This window comes from Candoia aspera, chromosome 6, assembly GCF_035149785.1.
Source record: "Candoia aspera isolate rCanAsp1 chromosome 6, rCanAsp1.hap2, whole genome shotgun sequence".
In the NCBI taxonomy this organism is placed as follows: domain Eukaryota; kingdom Metazoa; phylum Chordata; class Lepidosauria; order Squamata; family Boidae; genus Candoia; species Candoia aspera.
The window spans coordinates 56,734,665-56,754,570 of NC_086158.1; the positions used below are offsets into that span (position 1 = coordinate 56,734,665).

The 19,906-nt window shown below is 37.7% G+C and overlaps 1 protein-coding gene across 1 annotated transcript in view; it reads left to right on the plus strand.

Moving 5' to 3' along the window:
• The window catches only part of ATRNL1 (attractin like 1), a 609,453-nt gene that overhangs the window by 126,627 nt on the left and 462,920 nt on the right, over positions 1-19,906 (plus strand). The window contains exons 16-18 of the mRNA XM_063307208.1: positions 5,782-5,995; positions 7,946-8,134; positions 17,929-18,147. Coding sequence (XP_063163278.1) covers positions 5,782-5,995; positions 7,946-8,134; positions 17,929-18,147 — 622 coding nt within the window. The remainder of the gene's footprint in view (positions 1-5,781; positions 5,996-7,945; positions 8,135-17,928; positions 18,148-19,906) is intronic.

Genomic DNA, 19,906 nt, shown 5'->3' on the forward strand with positions numbered 1-19,906 from the left:
CTTAGCCTCTTCAGAAGGGATGTATGCTCCAAACTGCCTCATGTAACTTTTAGCATTGGTGATGTCATGAGTACTGATGGCGAGCTGGAAGGGGCCTCTATCCAGGGGGGAAAACGCATGTGTAGTACTGAGGAATTAAGCAGCCATTCAAAGAGACACAGATCAGACCCGCCTTAACTTTTGGGGTTTATCTGTCTGGGTTTTTCTCACGCTTCTTCAGTTTGTTAGAATTCTGTTTTATGCAGCAGTAATAAACACTAGAGACCTACTCCTCGTCTCAGCGTGATTTCTGACTGTTAGGACAGATTAGAAAGAAAGATAACTTGGTTGGATCCCCATCAAACTTGACAGAAAAGTCTCTCACCCCCATTCCTGTTGGAGCGGAATCGGCGGCTGCTTGAGTGGTTGGGCCCCAGGTTACAGTAGTTCTCCCTCTTCGGGGTGGGGACGCTGGTGGTCGAGCTGTGCGGGGTGGAGATTCATCCCAGAGGCGTCTCTGGCCCTGCTCCGCCGGCGGTCCGGATGGGAGGATGGGGGATGGTTGCGTGAAGCTGGGATCTCCTTCGCGCCTCCCCTGCCCCCCCGATGATAGAGACAGATTTCTTAACATGTACTCCATCGATTCTATTTTGGCCTCCACCACTCTTAGCCTTTCAGGGGTTTGAGATTCCTCCCTCCCTCGCGTGTTAGGCTGTCTCTCTGTTGATACTGTGGTAGATTCTACGTCTGGGGTCAGCGGGAACTGATACTTCCAGGACACCTGGGACGTCCCTGGCTGGGGTTCTCCTGTTTCATCCCAGGTGATCAACTCTGTGGGCGATTCTCTGGGTGCCAGTTGCTCTGGTTCTCCTCCATCATCAGGTTCCTCCACCTCAGGGCTGGAACTCGAATCCTGCCGGAAACCTGAAGGTTCTGGGGTGAGGCTCAGTTCTCCACTCTTGACCGTCGACTCGGGCATCAAGCTAGCCGGCTCCTCAAGTCCCCCGGTCGTGAGCTTGGACTCGGCCATCGTTAACTATTTTCCCTCACATGAAACTAATCTTGGTAGGAGCTAATAGTACAACTTTGGTGATTCTCAGCTTTATGTAATGATTGCCTATTCTAACACACTCTCAGACTCATGAGCAGGAATTCAAAGATATCTGATTTATTAAAGAATAGTATGCAGGATCACAAAGAAAGCTGAGAATGATAAAAGCACGCCAAACGCAAACTAAAAACCCTCGGTGCAAATGAGATCCCTCCCCCCATAGAATCTTCCCAAGTTCACAATCCCAGGTGCTCCTAACAGCTTCTAATAGTCTGCGGGAAAAGTCCTTGAACAGAGCACATAACCCAAATACATTCCATTGTAATGAACATAGATACAGAGCTTGGTACAAGGTTTCATAGCAGTTCCTTCCCAAACAGAAACGCGCGTCAGCGCCATGGCATGTGAAATGTTATGATGTATAGTGCACATTGAAACAGTGAACATGACAGCCATCAACAGACACATAGAGGTAAACAACATTTACATACCATTCAAAAGAGACAATAGAAAAGCCAAAAGACCAGTACACTCCCTTGCCAGCAATCAACACCCAGATAGGCAAAAATCAACACTAGGATTAACACCAGATGAACCATTGAACAGCACAATACACCCTAATCAAGGAACTATTAACTCAGGCAATCAACCAAGCAGCAAACAACAGCCCAATCAAGAACTCCTAAGGGGAGAACAACACCCCCACCAACACAAGCAGGGCAATCCATGGTATATAAACTGAGAGCAAGGCCCACTCCCTCTTTGCACTGAAGATATTGCCTAGTCTGGCAATGAAACGTCTGCAAGAAAACAAGGCTCAGAGAGCACCAAGGACTCCACAATATAATGAGTGCCTGACATAACATTATCTCAATTCCTTTTCTAAAATGACCAAAAGTAACAAAAGAATCACATCCATTTTGCCAGGTCCATTGTTTGTGGGTCATGGCTGCAGGCAGCCTTCCCATAATTTAATACAATGTTTCCCAACCATAGCAACTTCCAGTTATATGAGCTTCAATTCCCATAATTCAGCAATGACCATGCTGGGTGGGAATTCCGAGACTTGAGGTCCATGCATCTGGATGTTGCCTAGGTTGGGAAACACTGACTTAATATATGGTAAGACTTAGATTTTTTTTATTGTAAGACTTATCGTAAGACTTGCATTTTGTGATAAAACTTACATTAGACTTTTATTACTGTAATACATCTGGAATTAAAGAAATGCTGATAAGAAATAAATGAATGACTAATGATTTGTTGTGATATGTATATATGGAGGTATGTATGATACGGGATTTTGAGGTGATATTGGTAGTGTCACAAAATATATTGTGAATGTGGATTCCTGTCTGTTAACAAAATAGGTCCTATACAGAGTATAACAAAGTCTCCTAGCTATCCTCTCAAGTCCCCGTGATACTGTCTATCCTACTACTTTACCATTGTCCTTTATCTGGGCAAGTGCACATACTTCCAAATGTACTTACTACTGGCTGGACTAACCCAACCTTTATTTTTGCTAGGAAGCCATGTGGTCCATTGTGGAACTGAAAGGTATTCTGGTTGATTTTTGCAGCATGCTGAAATATTTATCTTTTTTCAATTGAAAGTATCTGCTAAAATGAAGTCAGGTGGATAAGAGCTACTGTGATGAGTATTCCAAGCATCTGACAGATGAAGTCCCTCAGATCTGTTTGAGTTGATTCTGACTGAACAGATTCTACTGAATTGGCTGTAGTGGGGTCTTACCTTGTTATCTGGGAGGAGTTTCAAGCTGTGAATTTTGAGGAAATGGATAGGTGTCAGACCTCCCAGGTAAACCAGACAGGAAACATGACCAGACAAGCTATTCTACTTTATTGTTTTAGGCTACATTAACAGAACCTTGCAAGTCAGAAAGTACAAATCTCCTGCTGTCCCTTTTTACCGCCTGCTAAGTTAGGGCAGATCCTTTCTAAGTTGCTTTCTCTATCTGTTACTCAGTTGTGAGCTCCTCCCCCTTTTATCTGATTGTTTCTTAAGCAGCATCTCTTCCCTCCATCTTTCCAAGTCATTCTCACATTCCATTATAATAGGAGTCTCAGGGGTGTCAGTATGACCATCTGTATAACAGATCCATGCCCCTCCTAGCTTATTAAAGCTGGGAAATGGCGCAGTATGTGTCAGCCTTGGGAGGTAGTCTAGACAAGAAGCATGCCCAGGTAAACTAATTCTATTTTATTATAAGGTTACATTAAAAGAATCTTGCAAGTCTGAAAGTATATTTCTCCCCCATTGCCTTTATAGCCTAGGAAACTAGGCAGGGTCCATTCTGAGATTTTGCCATGCCCACATCCCTGCTACAGGCTAAGATGCCTCTTATCTGACCACTCCCCTGGCTGCAGCTTTTCCTCCTGTCTTCCAAGGCCATCCCCACATACTATTAGAGTATGGTTGGTCCAAGCAGTGGTGAATTCACCCTTGAGTAATGGGGTGGTCTCCCCTGTCATGAAAGAAGCAGTGGTATGTTCCCTCCTCAAGAATTCATCACTGAACTCAGTAGGATAATTTCCAACCAGTCTCCAAAGTTCCTTTTTAGAGGAAGATTGTAGAGAAGGGGGTGTGGCTGCAGCTTTTTCCTGGAGGTAGCAGATTATCTGGACCTTTTTTTGTTAGGTTTCAGGCCTATATAAAGTACTGAGATCGCACAGATTATACCTGTGGACAGCCTCTGGCAGAACTGGGATAGGGATGATTAAGCTCTCCTGGTCCTTCTGGATCATATTTTTCAGGCATTGGTATTAGGGAGCACTGCATTCCAGTGGTTTTTCTTCTTTCTGTAAGGTTGGTTCCAGTTAGTATTGGTAAAGAGGAAGAGATTGAGCCTGAGATCCCTTCTATGCAGGGTTCCTCAGAGCTTGATGTTCTCCCTGCTTCTATTTAACATCTACCTGTGAAATGCATGCTGGCATGGGATCAGATTTTATCAATACGTAGATATTACTTTCCTATATAACTCAACTCCGTGCCAACCAAATGATGCTGCTGAGGTTCTGTCTTGTTGTCTGTATGCATTTAGTGTATGGTTGGGAAAGAGCTGGATCAGACTTAACCCTAGTAAGACTGAGTGGCTATAGATTCAGACTGAACCCTAGTAAAACTGAATGACTGTAGACTCATGGTCCTTCATTTCTGAGACCTACCAACTTTAGTTGTTGATGGAGTTGTACTTGTCCATACAGAACTGTGCATAATTTGGGGGAGGGGGTCCTCCCATTTTTTTTTTTCCAAAAGAACAGGTAGCAACTGTGGCAAGGTACACCTTTGCACAGATCCATTTTGTGCACCAAGTATGGCACAGATTATACCTGTGGACAGCCTCTGGCAGAACTGGGATAGGGATAATCTCCTGGTCCTTCTGGATCATATTTTTCAGGCATTGAGATTGGTGTGTCGGGGGTGCGGCTTAGTCATCTTATATTTGGACTATTTGAACATATTCCACGTAGTGCTGTCCTTGAAGAGAATTGGAATTCAAGTTGTTTACAAGTGGTTATTGGTGCATTTGTTTCACCTGGGTCAAACCTCTGCCCTGTGAACTGCATTGGTTGATAGTTGGCCTTTGGGTGAAGTTCAATATATAGATCATCATCTATAAAGCCCTTTATTGGTTCAGGACCTGGTTAAGAGTAGGACCACTTCTTTCCAGTTACATCTGGTTATTATTAGATCTAGTAGAACAGGTAAGCTCCAGGTCCCAACTATTAAAATTATGTTGTGGGTCCCTGGAGATGTACATTTTCTGTGGCTGCCCTAGCCCTGTGGGAAAGACTGCCCCCCACTTGCAGTCCACATGCCTTTTGTTAATTAAGACAGCCTTTAATACATATTTCTTTCAGCAGGCCCTGGGGACCACAATTTGTGACCCTGCACTGATATTGGGATTTTATTCCTTGGTTCTTGGTTTCTTATATTTCTTATAAAATATCCCACCTTTATTATGTACAACCCAAGGCATCATACATAATGTCTGTTTCTCCTGTTTTTCTCACAACAATACTGTGAGATGGATTGGGCTGAGACAGTATAACTGGCCCAGAGTTACTGAGCTGGCTTCCATGCCCAAGGGATGAGTAGAACCCCAGTCTCCCAATTTCTAATCCACCACCTTAACCATACACTAAACTGACTCTCAGATATAAATATGTTTGTTTCTGTTTTCTACTTGTTTTATTATTTTAATGTGTTGTACATCACCTAGAGTTACTTGGATAATTGAAGTGACATATAAATTGAACAAACAAATAAATTCCTGAGTGCAAAGAAGGTGTCCACCATGTTACCTACTCTAGCACTCATCCTTTAAAGTGTATGTAGAACAAAAAGGATATCTATTCTATTCCCAAATGAATGACTTTTGCAAATCTCTAGTATTTATCTTTATTAGTTTCTCAGGCTTTTTATTCATTCATTCATTCATTTTATTATTAGTTACTAGCAACAAATTGTCAAGGGGAAATTGTGTATGTGTATTTGGTTTGAAGTTAGAAAAAATAGACCAGAATTAATCTTGAGCAAATAGTTTTATACATTTCAGTCATTTTTAAGAAGACATAACAATAAATAGTAAATTGTGGTTAATGTACAGTAAGTATATATTCCACATAATGGCAGATGGTTGTGCAAAACATCATTAACATGCTTGAAGTTATATGTAATAAAAATATCTATGTTTGATTATGGCCTTTTTGCTTTCTCCTTCACAGAAAATATCTCCTTGGGTGGGTCTACGCAAGATTAACATCTCCTACTGGGGATGGGACGATATGTCTCCCTTTACTAATACGACATTGCAGTGGCTTCCAGGAGAACCAAATGATTCTGGATTCTGTGCCTATCTTGAAAGGGCTGAAGTGGCAGGTTTAAAAGCAAATCCTTGTACAGCCAAGGCTGATGGCCTTGTTTGTGAGAAACCTGTTGGTAAGAAAGCTTACTATATGACAAATAAACTTCTGGAATACTTTTCATTACATGTATTTAGTATCACATAATGAATGGAATGAGTATTGACTAAATTCTAGGAGACAGCTGCTGAATTGCATTTCTTTAAATTAAAAAGTATAAATTGATGTTTTCTTAAATATATATAATATATTTAAGAAATAAATATATATCTTATTTCTCTGAAGGGTTTTAACTAGAATCTTAGACTAGGTTCACACATCATGCACCTCACACAACAGAGTAATAGAATTTTGTGAAAATTATTCTCTATCGTCCACATCTGCTTCAAGCAGATTAATAAATGCAGATTCCACACAAGTACCTCAGCAGATGGGCATTTGAATTAAATAGACTATATAATAGGAAATAGAAGCTGCAGAAGTGCAACCCAGTCAGATGGAACACATCCAGGTGCAAAGTGTGGAACAAAGCATAAATAAATGGTGTGCACTATATGGATTAATCTTAGAAAATTAGAGATTAGAGGTGCCAGTAAAAATATAGAATCACAAGGTAAGATGAATGTATGGCACGAATATGGTGCACTTATACAAAAGAGAACTTGAGAAAGTCTTGAAAACAAGCAAACAAAAAAAAAAGGAAAAGATCTAAGTAGCTTTTAGAAAAAGTATCAAGATAGCCAGAGAAAGATGGAAGATGAAAGCCTTGGGTAACAAGGATGCATAACAAATGAATGTAAACTTCAAACATCCATCAAGAAGGACAAGGACAGTTATATCAGTTAAGAATGTTAACAGACAGAGGAACATGTTGAGAGGAAAATGGAAGACACTTTTAAGAAGATCAAAGAAATCCCAGAAAAATTTATTTAATCAACTTACAGGCTTTTTCAACTGCAGTTGCATTTGACAAACTTCTACAAGATCATGAAGGATAAGGATCTCTATGGCAAGAAAGATAAAAAAATAAAATAGTGATCTTTCTAGTGGTAATAGATGGTTGTGAAAGCTGGACACTAAGAAACAGTGAGAGAAGGAAGATAGATGTCTTAGAAGTATACAATAGCATGTCTAGCCAGTTGGTCCTGGGTGGGATAAAGAGATGGAGGCAATGATCAGCGAGCAGAAACTCACATAGTTTGGATAGGTGGAATGGGTGCATAATGACCTAGAGGAAATAGCTATGTTTGGCAAAATGAAGGCAGTAGATAAGGTGGGTGGACAGGATCAAGGAGATTACTGAAATATTCTTGGAACAGCTTGGAGTTAGTACTGGGGACAGGTCAAGATGGCAAACATTTGCTCATGCAGTCACCAAATGTTAAAGTCAGCTTGTTAGCATCTCATTAACTAATTAGCTAACTGTTTTTACTTGTTTTAGTTATACACTAAGCTTTTGTATTTTGATTTCATGAACCATGCATCATATTAAGGAAAACAGAATGTATTGTGTTGGTAAAGAGAAAAAAGAAAACCCAGTGCATTAAAATGTTTCACTTGTTTTCTGTTTTGCATTTGGATTGTCTACAAATATGGTTGCCAGGAGACAAGCCTCACTTGCTAAGTCATGTCCTTAGACAAAATGTGAAGTTATTACCTGCAAAATAAATAATTAGTGTTTATGTATAAATTATGGTTTATTATATCTATTAAAATATATTCAAGTATGTTGTTTTATTATGTAAATACTGTTGTGTCGCATTTGCTAGTAACTGAGCCCGAGTAAAATAATTTGAAGATCTCACAATCTGGACAGATATAATCAATGTTTGCTGCATGGAAGAAAGTTTGTAAATTAGTATAAATTCTGTAAAACTAAATTACATATAATTTTGTGCAAACATAGCAAAGGATTATAAATTAAAAAGAAAAAAGTGTACACAGAGATACAGATTCACACACACAAACATGATAATTCAGCAAAAATATTGAATTTTCATTTTCTGTTCTTCTCTTTTTCCTTCAGTTAGTCCAAATCAAAATGCTAGGCCCTGCAAAAAACCATGTTCTTTAAGGACAACATGTTCCAACTGTACCAGCAGTGGCATGGAATGCATGTGGTGTAGCAGCACAAAACGATGTGTTGACTCGAATGCCTACATCATCTCCTTTCCATATGGCCAGTGTTTAGAGTGGCAGACTACTACCTGTTCTCGTAAGTATTTGCATTGATATGAATGATCGTACTTAATTATGGCACTTAATGGAAATAAGAATGCTAAAAGGAATAGCATAGGGTAGAGTGCTCCTGTTGAGGGTTTCTGCCAGCCAGCAACCATAACCTTTTCCAGAGCATTTAGTTTCTTCATGTGTTTCAGTTTTTCATTTTTTCTGGTGGGACATCCTTAAGAGTTTCCCCAACTTGTGGGACTTCTGGAGGAAGAAATGGTAGACTGAAGATGGCTCCATGAAAAGCGGAGCCTATGACTGTGGTGAAGAACGAAGAGCCAGTGAGTAGACTGGCTCCTCAAACTCCTCTGGACAAAGAGAAGACAGGAGATCACACACAAGTGCTCATGAAGAGATCAGTCTTTGGCAGGTTGAACACTGGGAGATGAGAGAATAGCTATCTTGCTCAAACCACAGTTGGCACCTTTAAAAGGACACTAAGTTCGCATACTTCCTTTTCCAATCACATTCGAAAATTGCTTATTAACTACTTTTCAGCTTTGAATCAACCAGCCTGAAAACCAGCCTGGGTGAGTCTGCCTTCAATCCTTAATGAAGGAAATTTTTAGATACAAGCTTAAGAACTTTTAAAAAGTTGAAATAAATAGCAAAAAAGTCTTAATTAGCAAAAATCTAATTAAGACGTTGATTTTAGAAAGTTATAAACAGATTAAGGGTCCAGATAAATTTGAAATAAGGTTTAGAATTAATTATAAAGAATCCTTCCTGTGAAATTAATTATAAAGAATATTTCCTGTGGGAAAGTCCAATTGTTTTGAATTTTTGTTAAACATAATAAGATAAGATTTTAAAAATCAGACACTAGAGGGAACTAAAGATTTCAGTTAAAGGAGAACAACACATTAACTTGACTAACAGTTACAGAATGGCTCAAAATATTCTAACACTGGATATACTGAAAGAAACTTTTGAAAAATGGAGTCAAAAGTTAATATTAATAATGTCAACAGTGATATCTGCCTCTGTGGATAGACTGTGTCTAAAAGATGTTATGGAAGAGGAAAAAGTTTTACCTGACAAGACAAAGACTGAGTTGAAAGTGGATTTACAAATGACAGGCTACAAGAATGACATGGAAAAAGATGTTACACTGGACATACAAAAGAAACTGGCTGATGTTTCACTAATTAAAAGGGACATACAAACCATAAACTCTGAGGAATCTTGTAAGGAGGGATAAAGCAGAAATTAAAAGAAATCAAGTTCTAGGACATTATGTCATGTTCGCCGTTTCAATGTCTTTGATACATCGTAACGTTTCGCATGTCATTAGCAGGATGCGTGTTTCATCTTTCTCGGGAGGATGGGAGTACTTATCTTTTGGCTTTGCTCTGGAATGTATTTGCATTATCTACTGCGCTCAAGGTTACTTTCCCAGGCTAGCAACTCTGACGATTGCTAGCACCTGTGCCGGGCGGGGCTGTTACAAGGGAGGCAGGATACGTTTGCACCAAGGGTTTAAGTTTGTATTTGGCGCGCTTTTGCTCATTCTCAGCTTTCTCTGTATTTGCCTTTAGTTCCTTAATAAATCAGATTTCATATAGCAGCCTCTTGTGAGTCTGAGTATTTGGGCTAGGGCAATCATTACACATTATTTGAATGGACTAAAGATTAAGATTGTTAGAAGTAAAAGAAAGGAATATAAAGTTGGTTTATCTGATCAAGGTTAAAATAGATACGTTGTTATTTATGGTAACCCTTAATGGACTTTTGCTGACACTGGGACTGAAATGATGATGCTTTACGGATTTGATTATAGGTAAGAGATGGGATATGGGAAGAAGAGATCATTTGCTGTAATTTAAGAGGAGGTGATAAGTTACTAAAATTGTTTATAACTGTTGTAATGAAGGTGGGAAGTCACTTCTTTATATATGTCTTTTCTTTTTCTTTACTATATTCTTTCCTTTTTTCTTTACATCTTTTCTTTTTCTTTTCCCTTTGCACCTTTTACTCTTACTTTCTATTTTTATACCTTTCTTTTAGTTTGTATTAGTTTTTACTATTGTAAGTATAATCTTTAATAAAATTACTTAAAAAAAAAGAGTTTCCCCAACTTGTGAGATTACAGTACTTTCTTAGATTATGTGGTTTTAAGGCTACATTATCATACTAAGAAAGAGAAGCTGTGATTTATACAGTGCATTTGTGGTTACCGACGTACAGACATTATCTCATTCTACCAGCATCTTTGTCATGTACTACTACTCCCATGAAAATAAGGGAAAGAAGAAGAAGGATATGGAAAAGGAGAAAGATAAGGAGAAGCTAAAGCAAATGTTCCTAATTCCTGTTTAAATTTGAACCAGTTATTTTTTTCCTGTATATATTTAGGTAATCATACACAGCTCAGTAATTTGTTTCAAGAAAGTCTCAAAATCAGTAGGACTTTAGGTCTCTTCTTGAAAGCTAAGGAAGCTGGTAGAACTAACATATAGGCCAATGATATGACCCAATATAAAGCTCCCAAGGGTAATGGTGAATAAAAGATATAATCACTTCAAAAACACAAGCATCTGAACATAGAACTGAACTGGAAACTTGCATTCTATAGCTCTTTGGTTTCCTATTTAAATTTTTTATTTTTTTAACAGGTATACATGCTTCATAGCTTGCTTGCTGAGTTGCAAACATTATAAAAATGCCATAATCATGAAGGAATATTTTCTACTATTCTTAAAAGGCTGAACATCCCTTGGATTTTGAGAAAACACATACTTTAAAATTATTTTACACTTTACAATCCAGTTTGAGGGCAAACATTTTAAGAGGCCTGAATACACAAACACACACATAATCAAAATGTGTAGCTGGCCTCAGTAGTCTCTGTAGGTGCTATGTATGCTTCCATGCACTCACACAAACACACATTTTGATTAAGAAAGTTCTATTCCTTTTCCTACTTCAAATAATATATGAACAACAATCATGTTTTGAATTTGTTTTGAAAAGCAGAATTCAATTGCAACAATACCTTAATCTAGTTCACTGATCATTAGCTTCTCTGATCCATTTGCTTCTCTACTGTTGTCCCTCATTTTCAAGCTGGGCCAGATGAAATTGTGGAGTTTTATATCATCGGTATATATTTTTCTTCTGACCTACTAGCAGCTTTATCCTTTTAAAGAGATCTGACATAGCCCATAAATTTTGAAACTTTGTTTAAGTTTGATTGGAAAAAACCCCCAAGAGATTAGAATTAACCTTTTAAAGGTGTTAGTTTAATTTAGGGTACAAGAAAGATGGATCTTTATCTTTGAAACATATCTGTCTTCCATTTTGGTTGCCAGGCAACGTTAATCCCTATCCTGGAGAACCCACGGTTGTTAACCTTTATTGTGCTGAACATAACATAGAAATGATTAGCTTCTTGCTTTCTTCCAACATGTTTCAGATACGGTAGTGAAATACTCCCAACAGGATTTAGATAAATTAGAAATCCAGAAAATTATTGTAACTCAGGTTTGGGGCTGGGGTCGGAAGTGTGATGATTTGACATTGCTCTCCCTTCCACTCACAAAGTTTTATGAAAGGTTTGTTTTGTTTTGTTCTACCTTAAGAGCCCATTTCAATTGTAGAAAAATTGAAATTGATAATGGAAATTGGCAAATGATGTGAAGCTTCTGGATATTCTATTGGACCATTGGCTATGATCTAATCAGTCCCAAACAACTGATGCTACTAGGTGTGAATAGGCATAAATATTGTTAGTGTGTGTTCTGAAAAGTATGTTGCTCTTTCCTGTTTGATTTACTGAATTAATCTTGGATGCCTTAGGTCTACTCTATTTCCTGTCAGTAGAAGGCAGTTCTCTGCATTCTCTATTTTTGAATTCAGCTTTTGCAAATTTCTATATTTAATATTTGTTTCTGGGTAGCTACCCTACCCAGGCTACCCTATTTTACTGTGTTTAAAGAAAAAAGAATAGAAGACTGTTTAATTTAGTTGTCATGTCAGACAAGACTATAAAATATACATATAAAATAAACCTAATAGGGTTCAAGTATTTTAGATATTTAGGAATAAGAATGTTGAACAAATCTTTTTTAAAAAAGAGAATTGGTAAATTAGAAAACAAGATTTTAAAAGGACAAATTACAGTAAAGAAGTGTTGGATGAAGCACTTACCTAGTTTTTTGAAGTGTTATCTGTGTTGTTATTGTCCATTATCTGATTTTGTCACTGCAGGTTTTAAAAAATAATTACAAATTTAATACAATAAATAAAGGATATACGCTAAGCATGGTCCTTCTATATTTATACAATCAGCAAACTTACAGGCCAAAAATATTGTTAACTCCTAAACCTTCTGTCCTGGCCATGAAAAAAAAAATGACAATGTAACATCCAGTGAACTAATTGCCTTTCTGCTAAGTAGAATCAGGTCAGTTGTTGGAAGTTACTGGAAAGGTCCAGCTATGGACTATAGTTTGTGACTACAGCTGAGTAGCTAACTCATTAACTCTGACAAAGAAACAGACAAAGCTTCTTCATTGAATGGTATAATTTAACTTCTTTGCAGAGTCCCATGGAATAAAACATTGTAAGATGCAACTGCATGGCTAATAGAAAAGTACTTTCTTTAAATTGAAGGAACAATTAGCTACATCCTTATGAACGTATCTTCTGATATGACAATACTTTGTAAAGTATTGCATGCATGTGCCACATGCACACACATACACATACACGTTTATCCATCCATATATCCATATCCATATCCATAGTCATATTTATATTTCCTTTGAACATAATAACAAAGAAGTGCTGTCAGAAATTCAGCTCACTGGCTTTTTATGCAAGAACTTATATTCAAGAATGTTTTAATGGTTCATCAGATGTATTAGTACGGTAGTCCTCACCAACTACTCGTTCAGCAACTGTTCGAAGTTACGGTATTGCTGAAAAAGGTTTACAACCAGTCCTTGAACTTCTGGCTGTCCAAGTGTCCCCACGGTCATGTAATTGCAATTTGGGTGCTTGGCAACTGGTGTGCATTTATGACAGTTGCGGCATCCTGCGGTCACGTGATAGCCATTTGTGACCTTCATAGCTGGCTTCTGACAAGCGAAGTCAATGTGGAAGCTGGCAGGAAATCGCAAGTAGTGGTCATGTGACATTGTGCTTAACAACCACTGGCAATTTGCTTAACAACCACAGCCAGAACTGACATTGTAAGTCCAGTGTGGTCATGTGATGTTTCACACTTTATGACCATGTCACTTAGCAATGGAGTTGTTGGTTCCAATTGAGGTTGGTAAGTGAGGACTACCTGTATTCAAAATACAGCATTACATAGCTTAAGCATTATAAAGAAAACAATAGATTACTGCCAAGGTATTTATTTTTAGCTCTTTAGTTATATTTTTGCCAAAAGTAAATATTGGTTTATCAGTTATTTTTCAAATGCATTTAATTAATAGTAAGACAGGATGTTACCATTCTACCCTGTATTAGTTTTGCACTATGGTTTAACATGCCTGCTGTTCTGGAGGGCATTTTGTTTTCTTTTAAGAAAAATTCTGGGTCAGCTACCATAACTTTAATTTAGAAATGTACTTGAATAAAACTTTAAGAGAGATGGGTTGTCTGCTCCATATTGTGAACTTGTTTGTGCAAAGTCACAAGACATCTGAGAGAGAACAAATTGAACAAAGTAGAAACAAAAGCCTATGTAAATACCACCATCTAGCTCTCTTCACTGAGTATATGGTGTTTTCTGCAGTACATAGTGATCAAAGCAGTTCACAGAGAATAAAATGATACAACATCATAACATATCAATATAAGAATCCATCACTATTCACTGATCCAAATGTTTTGTTACTTAACATAATGTTCTTTTCATTTTTCATTTATATAAAGCTCTAGAATGCTTAATGATGCTGTGAGGTAAAATATAATGTGATGACATTTCCTTTTTCATTAAGTTAAAATAGTAACTCTTCATGTACTTTGGTATAGAGTCATATTTAAATATAATATTTTAAGACAATAATTTGCTTCCCATTCATCTGTATAAATGCAATTCCAATGTAATTAGGACTTCCATTTGTATACTGTCTTACATGGGTATCTACAAGGGGAGTAAATGACAAATGATGCGATGTCTGTACTTGCATCAGATATGACGTCCTTGCCTGATGACTTCATGACATATGTGACATTTTTTAGCATTTTAATATTATGGCTTGGTATGGGTGCTGCCTGTGTCCTCTTTAAATAACTAAATAGACTAATGCTGAACTGGACTGTGTGCATTTGTTTTGTGACCATTTCCAAATGACCTTTCGAATGGAATAAGGACATTTATAAACTGTTTCTTAATATATATTTTATGCATTCGTTTTCATCAAAGTCAAAGTTGAATTCAGATAAAAAGGGGGTGTACATAGCATTCTTAATTCATGTGAAATAAGCAGTAAATTGGCTCTTTACAGATGGTTGTTTTACAGGCAAATTTTCTGGTATACTTCTCCCTAATAGTGTTTTAGAACATGAACAGTGTTCTTTTAAGGATGTAATTGTGTCAGTTTCCAGCAGTTTTGTATTGATTATCTGATCCTTTATGGTGCCTGTCAAAATATTATGCTTTTATTTGACTTTGTGTCATTATATTGTAAGCATCAGATGCATTTATCTGAAAAAACTGAAGTAATGGAGAAGAAAAGCAAGTTGTTTAATTCAAAAGTCTAAAGTCTAGCACCAAAATTCATATACTCACCAACAGATAAACTGAGAAGTTCTTCCTCATAGAACTGGTGTTCTATAAGAATCAGCCGATAATGCAACACAGGTATTATGAAACTTTAACTTTGCTTTGATTTTCATTTGAAAATCGGTTTGATTGCATATTAACAATGAGGCCAACAACAGAGTAAGATATTATTTATTTATTTATTTAATGAAAGGCAACTAAGGACAATTTTAGGAAAGCTATAAGTTGCTTTGTGGAGTGGGGTGAGGGGGTATCTAAAGTATAGATCTTATCAGACCATACCAAGCATGGCAATAAATTTCAGTTCTCTAGACACTGAACTCTATCTAGGAACTTACTTTACAGCATAAGCTTCAAAGATTCAACATGGTTATATAACTTGCTTGTTATAATCACGAAGGAAATTATGTATACATTCTGGACAGTCTTCCAAGTCGGGGAGAGGTGAGCACTGTGACACAGTACAGGTAGTTCTTGTTAGCAACCACAATGGGTCTGGCAACTTGGTCATTAAGTGTAGTGGTTGCTAAGTGAAACTACAAGTGTGCTTATGATCTTACTTCAGCTTTCTTTTGCTTTAACGGCCTGCAAAGGTTGTAAATGTGAGGATTGGGTGTAAAGTTACTTTTACATCACTGTTGTAACAGCGAACAGTCTCTAAATGAGGACTGTCTGTAATTCTCCTCCCTCCTGGAGTGGTGGTTCTACTTGGTGGTGATGGGAGGAAGAGATTGAGCCTGAAGCTCCTCAGGGCTTTATTAAACAGCTACGCAAAGCCATTGGTTTATTATCCATCTACACTGTTGATACTCAACTTTACATCAAATGGGTTAGGCTAGCAGTGTCTAGGTATCTGGAGACTCTTAACAGTCTGGATAAGGAGGAACAGGCTTATGTTTAATCCCATAAGACAAAGCAGTTTTCGATTTAGAAACCATCTGATTCTAGAGAAATATCACCTCTATTTTCTGGATGGGTTTGCCTTCCCCCACATGGAAATGGCTCATAATTTGGGGCCCTGCTGTCCCTTGATGGCCAAGTGACAGCTGCGGCTAGGAAGGCCTTCACACAGTTTCATCTCATGTACCAGTTTATCTCCACCTCTGAAATTGGAACTTTTATTCACTGTTACTCATGCCTTAGTCACTGTCCTGCTTCTGGTTTCACTACTGACTCACATACAATTGCTATGGTAATTCACAGTTTACTCAAGGTCAAGAGATAATAACAGTCAAAGCATGTAAACCAAACAGAGTCTCAGATACTTGCCTGAATGATTGGCTTTTAAATATGAGCACACAGAAGAATAGTCCAAAATCAATCCAAGGTTCTGAAAACTGGGTCAGGGTTGTCAGCCAGTCCAGAGGTTCAAGGTTTCTTACACAAACAGGATTCATAGGAACATCACACAAGAGCCAAAGATCAGACATTGTTTCCACAAATGAAACATGGGTCAGGGCTGTCTCTTAAATCAGGCTGCAGCCAGCTGTCACTAATCAAGAGATTTACTCCCTTGTTTGGCAAGGGGACTCAAAACGTCTCTGCTCTCCTCTCTACTTGCCAGGTGCAGGGACTGGGAGGCCTTACATCATCCCTATCTGACTGCTCCAGATATCCAGGGTGGTGCCTGTTTTTGATCAGCCTCAAGTGACTTTGGGCTTGATGTCTCCTGAGGCTGACATTCCTCAGGTTGAGCTGGAGCAGTTTCTTTGGATTCAGATTCAGAATCTGAGTCCTGAGCCTGGGTCATGACAGTCACCTTTCTGCTGGTCTACTGTAATGTGTTCTATGTGGGGCTGCCCTTAAGAGAACTTAGAAGCTATAGCTGGTCCAGAATGCAGTGGCTCAAGTAGTTATGGGTGCTTCTCAAGTTACCCATCTAACATCAGTACTTGGGGAGCTGCACTGGGTGCCAGTTGGTGCTCCCCTAGTACTGCTTTGAAGGAAATGATGGCTTGTCCTCTTTTTAAAAAGCCATCACTGGATCTAAAAATACTGGACAATTTTCATCTGGTCTCCAACATATTTTTATGGAAGGTTGTTGAGAAGGTGGTTGTCTTGCCTGTCCCAGTGCCCTGGAGTAAACAAATTATCTAGACTCTTTTCAACTGAGTTTGAAGTACTGAGACCAGATTTATTGTGCTTAAAGATGATCTCTGGTGGGCTTCAGATAGGGCTACTGTATCCATCCATGATCTTTCCAGCAGCTTTGATACCAATGATTATATTATATTTCTGGACCAGCTTAGGTTGTTTGGAGTAGGGGGGACATGGCTTTACAGTAGTTCTCCTTCCCTTAAAGATAGAAAGAACAAGCTTCAATTCAACCTTAGTAGGACTGAGTGGCTGTGGGTTTTAGGGCCCACTGGATCTGGACACCCCCAGACAAAGTTGGTATACAGTTTGGGGGTCCTCTGCAGGTACTAGTCCAAGCAGTTGCCAGGAGCCAAAAACTGACTTGAAGGAGCCAGTGTGGTGTAGTGGTTAAGGCAGGGTTTTCCAAAGTGGTCACCCCAAAGGGGTTGATATTATTATTATTATTATTATTATTCATAGTACTATTAGTTAAAGTAGTATTTATTAAATTATTTTTGTATAATAAATGTTTGGGGGTCAATGAACAATCTGAAACTTCAAGAAAGGTTTGATGAGTTGAAGAGCTTGGGGATCTCTGGGTTCCAGGAAGGAAGGAGGCAATGGCAAACCACTTCCAAAAAACCTTGCCAAGAAAACTGCAACTACTAGTCCAGGCAGTCTCCAGGCATCAATGCTGACTCAAAAGCACGCCCGTGCACACATGCGCGCACACACACACACAGATTGTATTGAAGTATTTTATATGGGCTTACTGAATTTGGCATTTGTTTTGTTTGTTTTGTTTATATCCTACGCTTCTATAGCCATAGAGATATACAGTTTGTAAATATGACAATGATAGTAACGTTGAATGATACTAATCTGATTTCATGTCCTTAAATGTTCTAAAGCCTTCTCACAAAAACTCAGAGTTTACTGACTTTTCTTTACCCTGTGTATTACAGCTCAAAATTGCTCAGGACTGAGGACTTGCGGTCAGTGTCTGGAACATCCAGGATGTGGATGGTGCAATGATCCCAGTAATACAGGCAAAGGCCATTGTGTGGAAGGTTCAGCAAGGGGGCCAGTGAAGTTCAGTGGGATGCATTCTACTGAAATAATTATTGACAACAACCTTTGTCCTAAAGAAAAAAATTATGAATGGTCCTTTATCCAATGCCCAGGTAGGACAAATTTGTTATTGTTGTTGGCACTTGTATCAGTGAAATTATGAAAGGTTAATTATTTGCTTCCAAAAATGGGATAAATTTTACATCATGTTTTGTTGGTTAACTTATTAGTATATGTTTAAAGTTTTTCAAATATAGATCCTGATCAATAAAATGTTTCTCAGTTATTCTTAGTATCCCTTGTTAATCTGCTTTTTAAAAGTATGTCCAATTTCAGATACATTAAATCATACTGAAGATTTATGCTATTATGTAAAGTTGTGAAAAATGCCTCAAAAAGTTATCTTTTTATTGAAATTCTCCTTCAAATGTTGTGTTGATTCAAGACAGAAATAGTGTAAAGAATGTTTTAAAAATCTGAAGATGTTTTTATATCCAAAGCTATGGCATAGGTGAAATATTCTGCCTAGAGTCACTTTGAATACTAGGCTATTGATAAATATGCAAAGAGATTCTAGAGCTTTATATCTTGACAAATTTATAGTAAGTACCAAGCATATATAAAACATTCTATCTTTGGAGGCTAAACATTATGGGGAACTCCAAAATGTCCTACCATACTAATCTAGTCATTCTAAGGATGATCTGGCAGTTTTTCAGAATTAATTTTTTTAGAAGAGGAATAGATTTTTGGTGTTTTGATATGTAATAGATATCACATTTATCTGGATTTTTAAGAGATTAAGTAGCTGTTTGCAACTCAATCTCACTTGCATCTGGGACAGTAAACATAGCGAACATTTAATTCTATTACTTATTTATTTTTAATATAATATGTACACTTTTTTGAAGCATTTAGATAGCTATAGAAACAACATTACAGAACATAATATAAATCTATTAAGGCCACTATATTTCTTTAAAAAAGAGAATGAAATTTCCCTTTAAAACAGGCAGGTATCCTACAGGCCTAGGACATGTGGGCCTCAGTCTTATTTCAGAAGCACTGTACAAGAAAATAGCTCAGACGTCAGACAAGAGCAGCCTCTCCTAATCAGTTTCATGGAGCAGGGGGTGGAAAAATGTTAGAAAGAGTGAGAAATTTTTTTGGAAAGAATAGAGAATTTTGGAAAATTCTCCAGAAAAGTCTTGCCAACTTTTCCATTTGGCTCTGCCTAACTGTTGGTTCAGTCCAAAACACTATTATGGTCCTAAAGATAAAAAAAGATTGATTATCCATGCTTTAATTCCACCAATAGTAGTACATATCTCCAACGTTTGCAAAGGCCTATAGAAACAAATGTGATCCAGGTAATAACTATTACAGCCATAGAGATCAGGGCAAAATTACTTAGAACATGCAGCAGCATCAATTACTTATTGTCTCTTTTGTTAAAGAGAGTTAACAGGCAGAGTTAAAAAAAAGCTGGGGGCATTTACTGTAAAACTTCTTGCTGATTTGAAAATATTCCCCCCTCCCTTTTTTTTTTTGGAGGAATGTTCATAGCAACCAGACTCTTAGAATGAGTGCAGAACAGTGTTTCTTGCTGTTAAAAAGCAATTCAAATCTGGCTAATATTGTTGTAATAATGCAGATTCCTAATTATTGACAACATTTATTTTAAACACGCACACACACCTACACAAAGGAATAGTGTCAAGCGGTGTGACAATCAGAAGGAAGAAGGTAAACAAGTTTCAAGAAAACTTCGAGTCCTTATTGGAAGATCTTCATCTTCATCCAGATTTCTAGGCCTATGGTGAATGGTCATTAGCAATGCTGTTTAAAAGTGTATGTTGTTGATTAATTAGT